The sequence below is a fragment of the Podarcis vaucheri genome, assembly GCF_965113315.1.
Source record: "Podarcis vaucheri genome assembly, chromosome: 12".
NCBI lineage: Eukaryota > Metazoa > Chordata > Lepidosauria > Squamata > Lacertidae > Podarcis > Podarcis vaucheri.
Genome location: NC_138750.1, coordinates 21,759,419 through 21,777,748, shown reverse-complemented (window position 1 = coordinate 21,777,748; position 18,330 = coordinate 21,759,419). Strand labels below are relative to the sequence as shown.

Sequence of the window (18,330 nt, the reverse complement as noted above, 5' to 3'; positions counted from 1 at the left end):
TATTTATTTTTTGCTTCAATATCAAACATTTCCTACATGGAGTTGAAGGTGATGTACTTAGTTCTCCCCCATCCCATTTTAACTGCACAACAACCCTGTGTGGTGATCACGCAGGGTCCCTGGATGTTTCACCATCTATTGATCCCTGTGCTACCACTTTATTTCTCGCTGCCACCACCCAGGCCCTACCTGGGACAATACTGAGTCCAGTCAGGGTTAAATTGGAACATAAACTTCTGTTTATTTATTGCAGTTTCACAAGCGTGTGGTTTCATAAATGGTATTGGTCCATTACACTCATGGGTTGCCTATCCAGATCTATAACTTCCGCTACCTGCTCTCACTCACTAAACCACCTCTCAGATATTCACTTGTCTTCCTAGCTCCTAACTGTTCCTGACTCAGCTTATTTCGCTACACTAACTCAACCTACCCACAGACTCTATCCCAATTCACTCCCACTCCAACCAGCCACCCAACTCCCAACGAACTCCCCCCCCCCCAACCCGAGCTGGTTGTATACTCCCTCTGACTCCACCCCCCTGCGTCCTGATTGGGTAACCTGTTTAACTATTTCACCTCCAGCACTCTCATGTTAACGTCACATTCTGATGGGTAGGTTAGGCTAAGTAAGTGGTCTAAGGTCACCCACCAAGCTTCATTGCTGAGTGGGGATTAGACTCTTGTTTCCCAGGTCCTAATCCAACATTCTAACCATTACACCGTTCTGGCTCTGCATTAGGACAACATTCTATACCATTTAGTTGTTGCAGCACCACCAAACCATTCTTAAAGTCTAACAGCTTCCCAATGTGTCTTACAGTGTGCAATTAGAATAACCTTTATATGAAAAATGGTACCAATACAATGCCAGGTGCAGAAAATAGCAGAGAAATAGAAACAAACTAGCAGCCTCCTGCCTGGTGTGGCTTGGGAATTCTAATAAACCCAAAGATCACTACAGTTTTGAAATCGGCATTTAGAATCAGTGCAGTTGTGAAAGTTTTAGTCCAACCCATCTTGATTCAAAATGGCATCCAAACCTAGATGGAGAGCTCTGCTACTTGATCTCAGGAACGATCATGTAAAACTATGTTTTAGTATCTTAATATACATCCAAATGCGTAGAGAACAACTTCCCAAAATATATAGTGGATGCAAACAAGGATCAGCAAGGTCCTAAAGGACCCCTGACAGTTAAGTCCAGTCACAAACGACTCTGGGGTTGCGGCGCTCATCTCGCTTCACTGGCCGAGGGAGCCGACGTTTGTCCGCAGACAGTTTTTCCGGGTCATGTGGCCAGCATGACTAAGCCGCTTCTGGCGAACCAGAGCAGTGCACGGAAACGCCGTTTACCTTCCCGTTGGAGCGATACCTATTTATCTACTTGCACTTTCGAATTGCTAGGTTGGCAGGAGCAGGGACCAAGCAGCAGGAGCTCACCCCATTGCGGGGATTCGAACCGCGACCTTCCGATTGGCAAGCCCAAGGCTCAGTGTTTTACACCACAGTGCCACCCGCGTCCCTTAGGATCAGCAAAGGTACCTTAAATTTATCAAGTGAAAGGGCTTGCCTAACTGGAGCAGTATCAGAAGACCTACACTGACAAGCTGTAGCCCAAAATGAGAAGCGGTTGCAACCCATCGAGGTAGGTAAATCAAATTAGGTCTTAAGCAGAGACCTAATCACAGATCTGGGTAGCCAAACATAATATGGAATGGATAACAGGGATGGGGAACCTGTGGCACAGAAGATACTGGTGGACTAGAACTCCCATCATACATGACCACTTGCTGTTTCTGGGGCTGATGGGAGTTGGAATCCAAGAACAATTCGAGGGCAGCAGGTTCCCCACTCCTGATTTATCAAGTAGGAGGAGATACAAGGGATGAACGTTACGCTTTTGAAGAAGCATCCACATATTCTTGTGTGGGACAAGGTCCTTAACTATGTTAAAACACTATACAGTGGTGCCTCGCAAGACGAAATTAATCCGTTCCACGAGTCTCTTCGTCTAGCGGTTTTTTCGTCTTGCGAAGCAACCCTATTAGCGGCTTAGCGGATTAGCGCTATTAAAGGCTTAGCGGCTATTAAAGGCTTAGCAGCTATTAAAGGCTTAGCGGATTAGCGGCTAAAAGGCTATTAGCGGCTTAGCGGCTTAGAAAAAGGGGGAGCGGGGAAAATCGGAACACTCGCAAGACGTTTTCGTCTTGCAAAGCAAGCCCATAGGGAAAATCGTCTTGCGAAGCAGCTCAAAAACAGAAAACCCTTTCGTCTAGCGGGTTTTCCGTCTTGCGAGGCATTTGTCTTGCGGGGCACCACTGTAAATCAGTTTTCAGTTGTTTCAAAACAAGTGAGTCTGGTATGAATAATTTTGTCCGCATTCTTCTGATCTGTTCTCATTATACAAAACCTAGCTTCAGTGCGAATTAGAAGGTTCTGATGTGATAGACCGGTCAGAAAGAATACATCATCACAATAGTATGATAACTAACACCTTCAGAGAATCAAGAGCACAGAAGTTCACCTCCATGTTCACAGGTTTTATTTAATGAATTCAGGGCAAGGCACTTGATCTCATTTGTGTCCTATTGGCTGCTCTCCAAGGTAATCTAGGGCACATTGAATAAAAACAATTTCACAGCACACTCTGAGAAAAAGAGAGAAGAGCTAACGAGAGAAAAAATGTATCTAAAACATTTATTGTTTGGAAAGCTTCACAGTTGAGTGTCAAGAGTTGCACTACTCAAAGAAGAGACACTTAGATTTAGCAATTGTTTCCCTTGGCAAATAGAAGGGGGAAAGCATTATTTTTTCTCATTCTTAGCTCTATTCTATTTGCACTCGTTAGTTCTTTTATTGTATCATAAACACAAACAATAAACAACAGCCCCACTTTTCTTCTCCCAGAGGCAGGCACAAATTGTTCCAAGCACTTGAGCATAATCCATAAAGTGTGAATAAGTTGCTATTAAATTAGGCAGGGTGGGGAGACATATTATTTACGCTTGAGCTCGAATTTAGTTTTGTCTGGAACCATTTTGTAACCTAGATCAAGTGGTCAGAAATTAAAGAGAGGCTGGAAATGGGACAAAAATGCCTCTGGATATATACTGGACCATGCCAGCAGACATTGTGCCCTTCCACGATGGAATGGGACTTGCCCACTGGCATGTGAAAAGACCTAGAAGTCAGATGTGTGTGAAATCAAGTTTTAGATATCTAGTAGACATGCAAGTAAAAAGCACGTTTTCTTACAGTGATCACAAGTTGGTTCGGGGGTGGGGGATATTGGACCATCATAAGACTTTGTGTGTGTGTGTGTTCCTTTTCCCATCCCTGAACCCCAAATTTCAGTTCAAAGGAGAAGAAGGCACACTGAAACTTGCAAAGAGCAATGCATATTTTTATGGGCTAATCATGTAACATTTAGTTTAGTGCTATTAGTGTGGCCGATACTGTGGTAAATACAGAAATTGCACTGCTCGCTATCCATTAAACTTGCAGTATGTTATGGAAAACTACTGAGGAATCCATGTGTGATTGCTTCATTGTTGTTGTTGTTGTTTAGTCGTTTAGTCGTGTCCGACTCTTCGTGACCCCATGGACCAGAGCACGCCAGGCACTTCTGTCCTCCACTGCCTCCCGCAGTTTGATCAAACTCATGCTAGTAGCTTCAAGAACACCATCCAACCATCTCATTCTCTGTCGTCCCCTTCTCCTTGTGCCCTCCATCTTTCCCAACATCAGGGTCTTTTCCAGGGTGTCTTCTCTTCTCATGAGGTGGCCAAAGTATTGGAGCCTCAGCTTCAGGATCTGTCCTTCCAGTGAGCGCTCAGGGCTGATTTCCTTCAGAATGGAGAGGTTTGATCTTCTTGCAGTCCATGGGACTCTCAAGAGTCTCCTCCAGCACCATAATTCAAAAGCATCAATTCTTCGGCGATCAGCCTTCTTTATGGTCCAGCTCTCACTTCCATACATCACTACTGGGAAAACCATGGCTTTTACTATACGGACCTTTGTTGGCAAGGTGATGTCTCTGCTTTTTAAGATGTTGTCTAGGTTTGCCATCGCCTTTCTCCCAAGGAGCAGGCGTCTTTTAATTTCGTGACTGCTGTCACCATCTGCACTGATCATGGAGCCCAAGAAAGTAAAATCTCTCACTGCCTCCATTTCTTCCCCATCTATTTGCCAGGAGGTGATGGGCCCAGTGGCCATGATCTTCGTTTTTTTGATGTTGAGCTTCAGACCATATTTTGCGCTCTCCTCTTTCACCCTCATTAAAAGGTTCTTTAATTCCTCTTCACTTTCTGCCATCAAGGTTGTGTCATCTGCATATCTGAGGTTGTTGATGTTTCTTCCGGCAATCTTAATTCCGGCTTGGGATTCATCCAGCCCAGCCTTTCGCATGATGAATTCTGCATATAAATTAAATAAGCAGGGAGACAATATACAGCCTTGCCGTACTCCTTTCCCAATTTGGAACCAATCAGTTGTTCCATATCCAGTTCTAACTGTAGCTTCTTGTCCCACATAGAGATTTCGTAGGAGGCAGATGAGGTGATCAGGCACTCCCATTTCTTTAAGAACTTGCCATGGTTTGCTGTGGTCAACACAGTCAAAGGCTTTTGCATAGTCAATGAAGCAGAAGTAGATGTCTTTCTGGAACTCTCTAGCTTTCTCCATAATCCAGCGCATGTTTGCAATTTGGTCTCTGATTGCTTCATTAGATACTCATAAAGCTTTCGATAAAATACTTGTCAGAGTTATTTGTATCTACTTCTGTTGGACTTCGGCAAACTTAAATAGACTGAACCATCCTGGAAGGGGGGGGGGTTAACTGGGATTTTGTTTCTGTATTTTCCCCGTTTTTGTAATTGTTATATAATGGAAATTAGTAAAACCATATTTATTTTTAAAAGTCAAAAAAGGACAGGCTTGCAATCTAAACAAAACGTAAGTGACACAGTTTGACAAGAGAGTATAAAGGAAGAAAGTTTTTTAATTGCAGAAAGCAGAAGGAAATGACAGGAGGCCATAAAAACCACCCAGTCCTACCATAACAAACTCTTAGACAATAGCATACAGTACCTAGTGGGATCCATCAATACGTCAGCGTTCATGTAAAACGTAATCTAAAATGTGTGATTCTTCTATAATTATTTTCTGAGCCCTGCAGCGCTACAGTTCTAGAAATGTTGACTGAAATTAATGAGTTTATAGGTAACTGGTGAGACCTTATTATTTTTGTTAATGTGAGTGAAGAGTCTCAAGCAAAGAGATAGGTGGCATTCAAATGTGGTTTTTTTAATAAAAAAAACACACAACACTATATAGATCAATGTGGCAATTAAAACTGCATAAGCAAACACTTTATCTGTCACAACAGGTATTGGATCCACTTGATCAGACCTGACGTAAGAGAGAAAGCTGATTGCCTAAAAGGGAGCTGATGCTTTCTAAAACATTAATACAAAGGTGTAAAGACGCAGAAGAAGGCTTTAAAGGCAGTCTATTATTTCTAATTTGGACAGATAGTTAAATTGCCATAAGTATAAATTGCCGTAAGTATTTTCTGTATCTAAGAGAGTGGGGAAATTAATTCATATTAATACATCTGAAAAATGTCATTCTGAAAGGAAATTAGTGGGGGGGGGTCCCCACAAACGTTAGCTTTAAGTATTCCTAATTGACATTTATATTCATGTGAACATTTTACCAAAGAATGAAATTCCACAAGACCATAATCCTAAATTTTTCAAATAATGTCTATATTCACATATTGTTTCTTTCTACATATTTTTGAGCCTTTTTCATTTTCCCCCTTTTATTTGCATCACTTTATTTCTTTATAATTGAAACATTTTCGGAAAGTAAAGGCCATAATCATATCGCAGACCATAGAATCTGGCTTCCATCACTGAACCCACTGCCTGCCTCAGAACTTCAGCTTTCATTTTAAAAAGCAAAGCACACTTTTTCTATCCTTCCTATCTGGGTAAGAAAATCATTAAATATGACAGCTCAGAAACCCAAGGTAATATACATGATTCTAAGACCAAGGCTTGGGATTGTTTCTACATGACTTTCCACTAACCAACATCTTATTGCTCATTATTCACATCTTTTGTTGAAAAACAAAGGGGAAAGAACAGAAGATGTATGCAGTTCTAATTACCATATTTTTTGCTCTATAAGACTCACTTTTTCCCTCGTAAAAAGTAAGGGGAAATGTGTGTGTGTCTTATGGAGCGAATGCAATCTGCGCAGCTATCCCAGAAGCCAGAACAGCAAGAGGGATTGCTGCTTTCACTGCATAACGATCCCTCTTGTTGTTCTGGCTTCTGAGATTCAGAATATTTTTTTTGTTTTCCTCCTCCAAAAACTAGTTGCGTCTTATGGTCTGGTGCGTCTTATAGAGCGAAAAATACAGCACTTTGTGCTAAATACGATCTGGCACATTTTGATTTCTGGTTGCAGAATTTTCTCAAGTGGGGAATTTTAGACTTTCTAAATACAAGTGTTCTGTATCTTAATCTAACATCCTGCTGCAACCATGGGATGCCAAGATCTGTGACTTGGTTTCCCCTCATCTATCCAGCCTCAGAGGTTTGTAGTGCAACACAGTTTGAGTTCACCTTGAATTAGAAAAGAGCTGCTGCATTCTTCATCTAATCTTGCATGTTTCTAGACGGACCAATGCTTCAATGAACAGCATTGCACCATGTGATCGTTGTTGTTTTTTATCATGCACACAACTTATTAAGACTCTTCCCCCAAATAGTTCCTTCCAATCTGAGATGTATTCACAGTTCTCAAGCTAAGCATCCATTGGCTGCATTGGATGTACAGTGGTACCTCGGGTTACATACGCTTCAGGTTACATACGCTTCAGGTTACAGACTCCGCTAACCCAGAAATATTACCTCGGGTTAAGAACTTTGCTTCAGGGTGAGAACAGAAATCGCGCAGCAGCAGAGGGAGGCCCCATTAGCTAACGTGGTGCTTCAGGTTAAGAACAGTTTCAGGTCAAGAACGGACCTCCAGAACGAATTAAGTACTTAACCAGAGGTAGCACTGTAACACTAAACACAGCTACACACACCCCTCTCATTCTTCAGCACTGTTGTGAGAAGAACAGAAGCTTGTGCTTGTTTTCAACTAATCGCAGCTACTTGTTTCACCTGGAGTAAGAACTGTGGTTAGCTTTAACAGTGATTCTGGAGAATATACCAGAATCATAAACCATGGTTTGAAGCTGGCTTATTTCCCAACATCTGGGGTTAATAACCTGTGGTCTGCATGTGACCTTCAGGCTGTTTTCATGCGAGATACAGATCCTGCATTCCTACAACTACCGCTGGTTTTTCCCCTCAGACTCCACCCACATTTGGCTCTGGCTCCGCTCATTATCAGCTGTGGGCCCTGACTGACTTTTCTTGTGAGTCGCCTTCCTAAGTTCTCGTGCTCTAAACCATAGCTATGACTAACCACTTTTAACCAAGTAAGCTCGGTAGCTGAAAACCAAAGTGAACTTTTCTGATTTTATCCTCCCAGCTATATCAGCAACCAAATTCTAGACAACACTGACATCAGTTGTATCTACACAGACTTACCTGATACATATATCTATCAACAGCTAAAAAACATGGTCTGTAATGCAGGGGGTGGCCCTTGTGGCCCCTTCCAACTCTACAATTCTATGTTTCTATTATTGTCAAACATATACCGTATTTTTCGCCCTATAGGACGCACTTTTTCCCCTCCAAAAATGAAGGGGAAATCTGTGTGCGTCCTATGGGGCGAATACAGGCTTTCGCTGAAGCTTGGAGAGCGAGAGGGGTCGGTGCGCACCGACCCCTCTCGCTCTCCAGGCTTCAGGAAGCTATCAGCAAGTCTGGGGAGCCCGCGGGAGTTCCCGCGGGGCTCCCCACGCTGCGGATAGCAGCCTGCCGCCCGGCACGCAGGGTGCCCTGAAGCAGAGCACCCCGCGCGCCAGGCAGACATCGGCCAGCCCCACAAGCTCGGGGGACAGTGTGGAGGCACAGCGCCGCCATCCCACTGTTCCCCGACCTGGTTTTGGGGAGGGAAATTCCTTTATTTCCCCACCAAAAAATTAGGTGCGTCCTATGGGACGGAGCGTCCTATGGGACGAAAAATACGGTAATTGTTATAACGGAGTCCAATTGCACACTTCACCTTTTCTATTAGGCCATAGCTAAAATTTTCCCATTATTACAATTTCTTCGTATTTGCCCTTGCAATGGCAATGCTGGTGTTATACAAAATGAATACTGTTCCAACATATGAAGCTTGAATTACTACGACGCCATTGTGAACCAGGGCTCATTTCTCAAATCACAACTACATACATATTGACCAAGGTCAGCGTTACAGCTCTGCTGGTGCAAGGGCTTTCTGGGTGTGCAACAGAATTTCCTCTTCCTCTCCTGTGCTTGTGCAGCCTCAAAATCAGCTCAGGAGAGTTGGGGGATCCACCCGAGAAGATTGAGGGGTGGGGAACAAGGGGAAGAGAAGAAATGAAAGTCTTGCTGTGTCAGAACCCCACTGGCATAGCAATGGATGCAACCCTATGTCTTTAAAAGCCACACTGTCTCAACTGTGCCCAGTTTCCATTGGTTTAAATCCAATGGCCAGCTTTTTTTGAATCCAACCCATGGGGGAAGCTTCTCTGGATGCAACCCATCGACTCAAGTGTTCCTGCAGGCATTGGAAATGAGCGGGAAAAGGATGCTACCAGAAACACAGAAGTTCAGCCTTGGAATATGTTTGCTGCTCGTATGAATTTGCTTCAAAATAAGAGAATTTCCTGTGAGCCAAAGTGCCTGATGTTGCTCTTCTTCCGTCCGAGACAACTTCATTTGACTCCCGTGCTGAAAATTCTAGACCAGTCATACTTCCACCTATGACTCGCATACTTGTGTCAATACATGCTCAGATCCATAAGAAAAATGTTGGTGATTAGAACTCTTGCTTAAAAGAACTTACCAAACGCTGATTCTTTAAGAGGACTTGAACTAGAACTGCTGGAATTATCTGATACGTCCAGTTCATCATCTAATTCTGAGAAGACATCTGTACATAAAAGCAGAAACAAACCTTTCTATCCAACTCCAGTCAATCATTTTATTTGCATATCACCTTTCCAAAATCAAAGCCATGCTCAAGGTGGCTTGCAACATATAAAAGAATGGCATAACTACAAACGTAACAAAAGTAGTCATAAGCAATAAACAAAACATCAAAAAGTACACTACCAAACTGAACAATTTCCATAGAAATAATAAGATCCAGAATAAAGATATAAAAAATAAGAGCAACAAAACACACACACCCCACCAAAACCACCACCACCCCGACAATAACCCAGCATGGTGGAAGTACTAAAAATGCTCATTTTGCTCATTCATCACTACCTTTTTCTGAGTTTTCTAAAGTGCAGTTATCATCCGACAAGGTTAAATCACAAGTTTTCTCTTCATCCTTTCCAGAAGCTAGATGGAAGTTTTCAGTCAAAAGATCTGTATTTTCAGAAAATTCGCTTTTTAAACTGGCTGCTCCACTGCTACTGCTGCTAAGGCTTGATTTCTCATAATGTTCCTACAAAAGAGAACAGAAATGGTTTCCTTTGACCATGTGGCTTCCAGAAGTACAACCTGGGTACAGTGGTACCTCGGGTTAAGTACTTAATTCGTTCCGGAGCTCCATTCTTAACCTGAAACTGTTAACCTGAAGCACCACTTTAGCTAATGGGGCCTCCTGCTGCTGCCGTGCAGCCACAGCATGATTTCTGTTCTCATCCTGAAGCAAAGTTCTTAACCCGAGGTATTATTTTTGGGTTAGCAGAGTCTGTAACCTGAAGTGTATGTAACCTGAAGCGTATGTAACCCGAGGTACCACTGTACAGTGTGCAAGCAACACAATAAATTTCCCTCGGTTTCTTTTAAGAACCATTAGAAACTCTGCTAGCATAGAATTGTATACAAAAATGGCTGGTTCAAAACATGTTTCAGATACGCTCTATGATTTTGATTACTGACTTTAATCTGTAAGCGAATTAATTCAGCAGATAATCTTGCTGCGTAAAAGCACCTGATTTAGAGAGGTTAAGTTGTTTTTTGATCAATTTCAAATATGATTGTGCATTAGCAAGTTGCTTCTGATTTGCTGCTTCCTTAGCTCCTTTTGTTGGGTTTTCACAGTAATAGCCTTAGCAATTTAGATCCAACTAAGTAGAGGAACATTTGCTCTTTGTGTGTTCTAAGCCAATGACACTCCCCACTAATGGAGAGAACTAGAGTTGCAAATGAAGCTTTCACAGTCCCGAGCAATGTTAAATAGAGGGGAACACTTTGGTGGCTGCACACATGGTGTTTCCTCTCTTCAAGCTTGGAGATCCAGTTAGCCATATTAGATAGATGGGTGCATGCTTGGAAGCCTGATAACATTATACGACACACCAGTGACAAGCATGAGAGTGGGCCAATCCACTCCTAGGTAAAGGTAAAGGGACCCCTGACCATTAGGTCCAGTCGTGACCAACTCTGGGGTTGCGCACTCATCTCGCTTTATTGGCCGAGGGAGCCGACGTACAGCTTCCGGGTCATGTGGCCAGCATGACTAAGCCGCTTCTGGCAAACCAGAGCAGCGCACGGAAACGCCATTTACCTCCCCGCCGGAGCGGTACCTATTTATCTACTTGCACTTTGAGGCGCTTTCGAACTGCTAGGTTGGCAGGAGCAGGGACTGAGCAACGGGAGCTCACCCCTTCGTGGGGATTCGAACCACTGACCTTCTGATCGGCAAGCCCTAGGCTCTGTGGTTTAACCCACAGCGCCACACGCGTCCCTTAATGCACAGTATTTCTGCATGTCCAGTTGGGCAGATTGGTCCAACGGTCCCTTGCAGTCACATAAGGCTATATTATATGCAACAATGTAATTGAAGGCATTTGCTTACCTGAGATAATACAGCAAGCTGGTGGTGACATGTGACTGCATTTCGATTGGCCTCCATGAAATATCTCTGGGTCCGCCTCCTCTCGCGTTCCAATTTCCTCTCCAAGACAAGCTGGGAGGTTGATAAGCCGTCTAAATACTTCATCATCACATTTGGTATCAAGGAACTGACCTCTACAATGTCAGGTCGACTCTCTGCATCCGGGGTCAAGCACCTGTGGGGGGGGGAATCCATTATTTAAACAATCTATGATGATGACTGGCTGCTTGCCTGTAACTGTAATTCTTCGAGTGGTCACCTGTGCATATGCATTCTGCATTCTGTGTTTTTCTAAAAAAAATATAAATAAACATTTTGTTTATTCGCCACAACATCTTAAGGATGTTGCTTATTTCTTTGTTTTGTACAGATTTCTTTTTGTGCTGTGAATGCAGGAATAATTTTCATTTTAGGAATGCCCATAAAAATAATCACCAGGCTCATTTTAAAATGATCTCTCATAATTAAATCCACTAACGTTTCCATTTTTGCACTTTTAAAGCTTCATTCCTATCTTCTTCTGTGTTGCTATCTGTTTATATCTTACGTTAATTGTCATTGTCAGCAAAGTGATTATTGTGATAACCCAAATGGCATCTCTAGCTAGCGAATCACACTGTCATACCAAGTAAGTAAATATTAATGGAATCAGCTGATTACATGCTTCTTTTAATACCACCACTTCAGATCACTGCAGATACTACAGCCTGTGCTCTGTTTTAAATAAGTATGTGAACTTTGGACCTCTTCTCGCTAACTCCCAGTCATGTGACCCTCTCTGCTTGTTTCCTCTATCAGATTTCCTTCCCCTTTCATACTTGCTCACCTTCCATTCAACTCTTCCCCTCATTACTGTGAACTTCTGTTGCTTCTTTCTTAGGCCCCTTTTCCCATTACAACAAAATCCCCCTTGTAACATCAGAGCAACTCTGCCAAAGGCAGACAGGAGAACCTTGCTCATATAGGAAGATAAGAACAAAACTGCAGCATGGAAAATATCAGGTCCTTTGCTTGTGCTAACAGCCAAAGTTTGACCAAGTTCCAATAGGTAAAGGTAAAGGACCCCGGGACGGTTAAGTCCAGTCAAAGGTGACTATGGGGTTGCGGCGTTCATCTCGCTTTCAGGTCAAAGGAGCCAGCGTTTGTCCACAGACAGCTTTCCAAGTCATGAGCCAGCATGACTAAACTGCTTCTGGAACAATGTAACGTAAGCCAGAGTGCATGGAAATGCCATTTACCTTCCCAGCCCAACGGTACCTATTGGCGTACTTTCAAACTGCTAGGTTAGCAGAAGCTGGGACAGAGCAATGGGAACTCACTCCATCGCGGGGATTCGAACCGCTGTCCTTCCGATCAGCAAGCCCAAGAGGCTCAGTGGTTTAGACCACAGCGCCACCCATGCCCCTCAAGTTCCAATAATAATAATAATAATAATAATAATAATAATATTTATACCCCGCCCATCCAGCTGGCTTTCCCCAGCCACTCTGGGCAGCTCACAACAGGATATTAAAAATACGATAAAACATCAAACATTAAAAACTTCCCTAAATAGGGTTGTAGTCAGATAGTTGTTTATTTCCTTGACATCTGATGGGAGGGTGTTCCACAGGATGGGTACCACTACCAAGGAGGCCCTCTGCCTGGTTCCCTGTAACCTCACTTCTCGCAGTGAGGGAACCACCAGAAGGCCCTCAGAACCGGACCTCAGTGCCCAGGCAGAACAATGGGGGTGGAGACGCTCCTTCAGATATACTGGGCCGAGGCTGTTTAGGGCTTTAAAAGTCAGCACCAACACTTTGAATTGTGCTTGGAAACGTACTGGGAGCCAATGTAGGTCTTTCAAGACCGGTGTTATATGGTCTCAGCGGTTCTTGAGACAGAACTAATTATAGATATAAGTAATTCTTCATGTTAGTCCAATGAAGCAGGGAGTCTGTAGTGGCCAGGGGACAGGCTGGGGAAGTGAGGCAAGATGCATCAAGCTGTCAGGGAACCGGGATGTGAGGGGTGGGAGATTCAGGGTGAGTAGCCAGAGGTCCAGCTCTGAAGTCATACTTAGATTGACATCATTTACACTTAGAAACATTCCCCAGTGTGATCAAGATGCTGAATTCCATTTAGAAAAAATGGCCATTCAGGACCATCAAGAGAATGAGGATGCACACTGGAATAGGCAGGGACTGGTTTTATCTGTCTCAAATTTATATTCTTATATTATACAAATTAATGAAGAATAAAGCTCTCAATGACTCCTAGTCATGAAGGACATATACTACCTCCATGATTGGAAGCACCATGACTCCAAATACTAGTCTCTGGGGACAAAACAGCAAAAGAGAGGTTATTTCTGTATTTCCTGCTTGTGGGCAGGAAATATGTTTGGGCAGGAAATGCCATATGTTTGGCTACTGTAGGAAACAAGGTGTTGCACTGGTTGGCTTTTGGCCTAATCCAACAGGACTTAATGCAGCATGTAAGGAACATATGAGACAGAATTCTTCCCTTGAAGGTTCAGTTTTAAACAGAAGCTAGGAAATCGCTCAGTGGAAGGTGAACAGAAATCACACAAAAACATCAGAAAGCGTATTTTTATTCTCATTATGTTATGAACTTTTTTTGTAATCATAATTTGGAGATTTGTACTGATGATAATAGGGACGCGGGTGGCGCTGTGGGCTAAAGCCTCAACGCCTAGGGCTTGCCGATCGAAAGGTCGGCGGTTCGAATCCCCGCGGCGGGGTGCGCTCCCGCTGCTCGGTCCCAGCGCCTGCCCACCTAGCAGTTCGAAAGCACCCCCGGGGGCAAGTAGATAAATAGGTACCGCTTACCAGCGGGAAGGTAAACGGCGTTCCGTGTGCGGCTCTGGCTCGCCAGAGCAGCGTTGTCACGCTGGCCACGTGACCCGGAAGTGTCCCCGGACAGCGCTGGCCCCCGGCCAATAGATGTGAGATGGGCGCACAAACCCCAGAGTCTGTCAAGACTGGCCCGCTCGGGCAGGGGTACCTTTACCTTTACCTTTACTGATGATAATCAATGTGCATTCATGGAAAGCAATTCCAATTAGCTAGTTCCACCACCCCCCACCCCCCAAATTTTGCCTGAGCACACCTGGGTTCCACACTATATTGTATGAATTTTATGCTTCTCTGCATACTGGGTGCACCTCAACTGTGCATGAAGTCTACATCCTTGAGGAAAACAAGACATGCCATCGGAGATGCAGGAATGCTTCTCCATTTTATTTTATTTATTTTGATAAAACAGCTGGAAGGAGGGACGCGGGTGGCGCTGTGGGTAAAACCTCAGCGCCTAGGACTTGCCGATCGCATGGTCGGCAGTTCGAATCCCCGCGGCGGGGTGAGCTCCCGTCGTTCGGTCCCAGCTCCTGCCCACCTAGCAGTTTGAAAGCACAATTAAGTGCAAGTAGATAAATAGGTACCACTTTCTAGCGGGAAGGTAAACAGCGTTTCCGTGTGCTGCTCTGGTACACGGTTCGCCAGAGCAGCTTCGTCACGCTGGCCACGTGACCTGGAAGTGTCTGCGGACAGCGCTGGCTCCCGGCTTCTAAAGTGAGATGAGCGCACAACCCTAGAGTCTGTCAAGACTGGCCCGTACGGGCAGGGGTACCTTTACCTTTACCTTTACCTTAATGTGATGGGGGGGGGGAGAAAAAAACAAAACAAAACAGCTGGAAGGACCCTTGCTTTGGATGGGTGACAGCAAAGGGGAGAGCATCACAGACTTAATTCAAGCTGCCCCCTAGGTACTGAGAGAGAAGCATACAGGCATCCATATACTTAAGGTGATTTTTAAGCAGTTTTCACAACAGAATAAATGTGAAATGATTCCCTTGAAAAAGACCTATCTGAAATGCGTCGAGAACTTTCTAATCACTTGTTTTCTTTTCTCCGTGGAAAAACAGATGGGAGCAGGAGTCCCGATCCAAATTAGAGGCCACATAGCTGCTTTTACCAAAAGAGAGGAGAAGAATAATCAAACATGCATTCCTGCATCTTCAGAGTCACAGCAAGGCTGGCCTGGAGTTTTCTCCACAACAGTGGCAGTGACAGTGGTGCAGGAGCAGAAGGAATGTACCTGTAATTCCAAATAATTGCCTTCTGTTCAAAACCAAATAAAAAAATTCCTTCCAGTAGCACCTTAGAGACCAATTAAGTTTGTCATTGGTCTGAGCTTTTGTGTGCATGCACACGTCTTCAGATACACTGAAACAGAAGTCACCAGACCCTTTTATATAGTGAGAGGGTGGGGAGGGGTATTACTCAGAAGGGTGGTGGGAATGGGTGATTGGCTGATAGGTGTGGTAAACCTGTTGACGACTGTTAATGACTGCAATTGGTCTTACAGGAAAGAGCAAGGGGTGAGATTGCTAAAAATAGCTTTATCATGTATTTATCATGTATTCTATTCAATTTTAGTGAGTATGATGGAACTCAGTCCTGGGGCAGCATAAACACCAGCCAAATTATAGCATGAGCTTTATCTTATAGACAAATAAAGAATAACAAAATATTGCAGTGTCTCTTCTGCCCTCCTAACTGGAATGTTTCTGTTTAGAGTTAGAGCCAGTCATTCATTCCCACCAAATTTTCCATTTTTATTTTCCAGCGGGTTGGGGTTTTTTTAAAATCCTACTTGTACAAAACCTGGGGTTTCCCTCCCCTCTTGCTTCTCAAGACTCCTGCTTTGACTTCAATCCAGTCTGCACTCACCACCTCGGTATGTTACTGGAGAGGTTAATGTCAGGGGGTACGAGACATGTAGCCAGCAATACACAGCTCCAATTGTGTTCCACTGTGCACAACAAGCTTTATTCCTATCTAAACTGGTTCCTTTATTGCTTTGTACATTCAGAAACTCACAAGGAATTACAGGTTCAAGGCATTACGCAATCCCCCCCCCACCTACTTTGACTGGCAATATTTTCACTGGCATCTCACATTTTTAAATTGTACTATTAGCTCTGTGTCGCCACATATCCTCTTTACACTTAGAATAAAAGGACCTTTTCCACAAGACACTTACTTTTTAATGACCGCTGAAACCTTTTCAGAATAGGTGCCCTCTGGGACTGGCTCATAGGCAGATTCAACTATCTGCAAAATAAATGAATACTTTGCTGACAACAGGAGAAAAATATCATGTTATGGATAAACTAGGTTTCAATCTGCCCCTTTAACAACATGGCACAAAATCAACCTATCTTCACAATGCCCTTGTGGAACGTATATAAAATGAATTTGACTCATATGCACGTATCACACTCAAAAATATACAAAGCAATTTCCATGCAGAAAGTTCATCCAAAATTCACCACAAACACTAATGATGATCCTGCCTTTAATCACATATTTTTAAGCTGTTAAGCCAATTTATATGTCCACAGACAAAAAAGCTGGGTACAACTAATAAATCAAATCTGGTCAATCAGGAATTTCATGACTGAGATCCACCAATTTCTCTACTGAGTATCTTTGATTTTCAGTAAAATTTATTCTTATTAAGAACTTGCTTGATTTTGAAGCCCCTGAAATTTGCAGCATCTTTTTGCTAGTCTAGACTTTGAGGGATTGCAAATACCAAAAAAAAAAGGGAACACGTTATAAAGTTCAGTAATAATAATAGTAACTGATGTGATTGCTTGATGTGAAGTGTGTCTCAATTCAAGGAGATTGATGTGGGGAGACAAGAAAGACATAATAAGACCCATTTGTGAATATAATGTGTCAGGGTTAGGGCAGGGAAGCAGGCAGATCCTTCATAACATTAATCCAACACTGGGAGTTAGGCTCACTCCCTTGTCTATACCAATACAGCAACCATCAGAACTGCTTCTCTGGTACTGCTGTAATGTCCATGTGCAATGAGGAAACGCTGCATAAAGACATTTTTATTTCAAAAGCAGGAAAGAGGGGGCATTCATAAAAGTGCATGAACACGCAAAGGTAAATGGCTTCAACTAGCAAACCTGCATACTTTAGTTGCTAAGGAGAGCATGTTGGTGCTGTAAAATGGAGGGTTGAGAGTTGCCATCTGGTAAAGGACGCATCCTGCAGCCCAGACATCAGCCTTCTCACCATATGGCTCGCTCTTCACAACTTCAGGGCTAGGCAAATAAAAGCAAAATTCAAAAAATCCATAACGGAGATAGAACAGGTCACAATATTATTTTCAGGGAAGAGGCTACTACCTGCCACACAAATGCATCTTTAGAGAAAATACTAAACAATTCAGAGTTTGCAGAAGGTATCGTTCGCACATCAGAATGTTTATGAATGCTTACAGCACAAAGCGTGATAACTGCTTCTACTTACATGTTCATATCTGTCTAAACAGATGCAACCCCCCCCATCCCTATTTTTTTAATTATCCAGATGGTATTGCAATATTAAATAAATTGGACTATGCTACAATTTCCTTACATGTGTAACACATAGCCATGATTCACCCCACTAATCCTTCCTCTAGTCTGCCCACTTTACTACTCTCTCAGCAAATCTCTACCATGAACATAGGATTAAATAACTTCCAGGAGACTAATTACCCAAGTCCAAATTTACTCACTAAGAGGTCCTGCCAACCTAGCAGTTCAAAAGCACGAAGTGCAAGTAGATAAATAGGTACCGCTCTGGCGGGAAGGTAAACGGCGTTTCTGTGTGCTGCTCTGGTTGGCCAGAAGCGGCTTAGTCATGCTGGCCATGTGACCCGGAAGCTGTACGCCGGCTCCCTTGGCCAATAAAGCGAGATGAGCACCGCAACCCTAGAGTCGGTCACGACTGGACCTTTACCTTTAAGAGGTCTTTATTCCTATTTGCAGGAAAAACTGCCTTAACTTCATGTAAGAGGTTGGAACTGATGATCTTCAGATGCATTCCCCTTCTGTATTTATTGCTTTCCAGTCAATATCACAAAAGCAAACCAATTATTTTTTCCTCCCCCTCCCATCTTTGGCCAAGCTAATGTAATTTAGTCAACTGAAGCCTTAAATCAGTCATTCTTTTCCACCAGCCAAACCCTTTTAAAATCAAATAATGCATGATTTATGTTCATCCCTCCTCCCTAAAATCTTTTTTATCAGAATTATTCACATAATTCACATTTCATCTACTTCACTCACTGTTTAAAAAACAGTTTGAAAATTGACAAAGTTCTCATTGATGCCTGTCATGTGCCTGTCTCACAAATTTTAAGAGTTTTTCACCCCCTCCCTTCTCCTTCTCCTCCCCCACCCATACAAAAGGTTCAGGGAAGCAAGCTAATTAAGGATGGTACTGCTATGATCTGTGCTTG

The 18,330-nt window shown here is 43.2% G+C and overlaps 1 protein-coding gene across 4 annotated transcripts in view; it reads right to left on the bottom strand.

The window, feature by feature from the left end:
- The window catches only part of NEK10 (NIMA related kinase 10), a 113,240-nt gene that overhangs the window by 34,114 nt on the left and 60,796 nt on the right, over nt 1-18,330 (bottom strand). For all 4 annotated transcript variants that reach the window (XM_082193308.1, XM_082193310.1, XM_082193307.1 and 1 more), the window contains exons 24-28: nt 17,017-17,146; nt 16,066-16,136; nt 10,981-11,194; nt 9,438-9,621; nt 9,010-9,096 (exon numbers count right to left, since the gene is read on the bottom strand). In XM_082193308.1, coding sequence (XP_082049434.1) covers nt 9,010-9,096; nt 9,438-9,621; nt 10,981-11,194; nt 16,066-16,136; nt 17,017-17,146 — 686 coding nt within the window. The remainder of the gene's footprint in view (nt 1-9,009; nt 9,097-9,437; nt 9,622-10,980; nt 11,195-16,065; nt 16,137-17,016; nt 17,147-18,330) is intronic.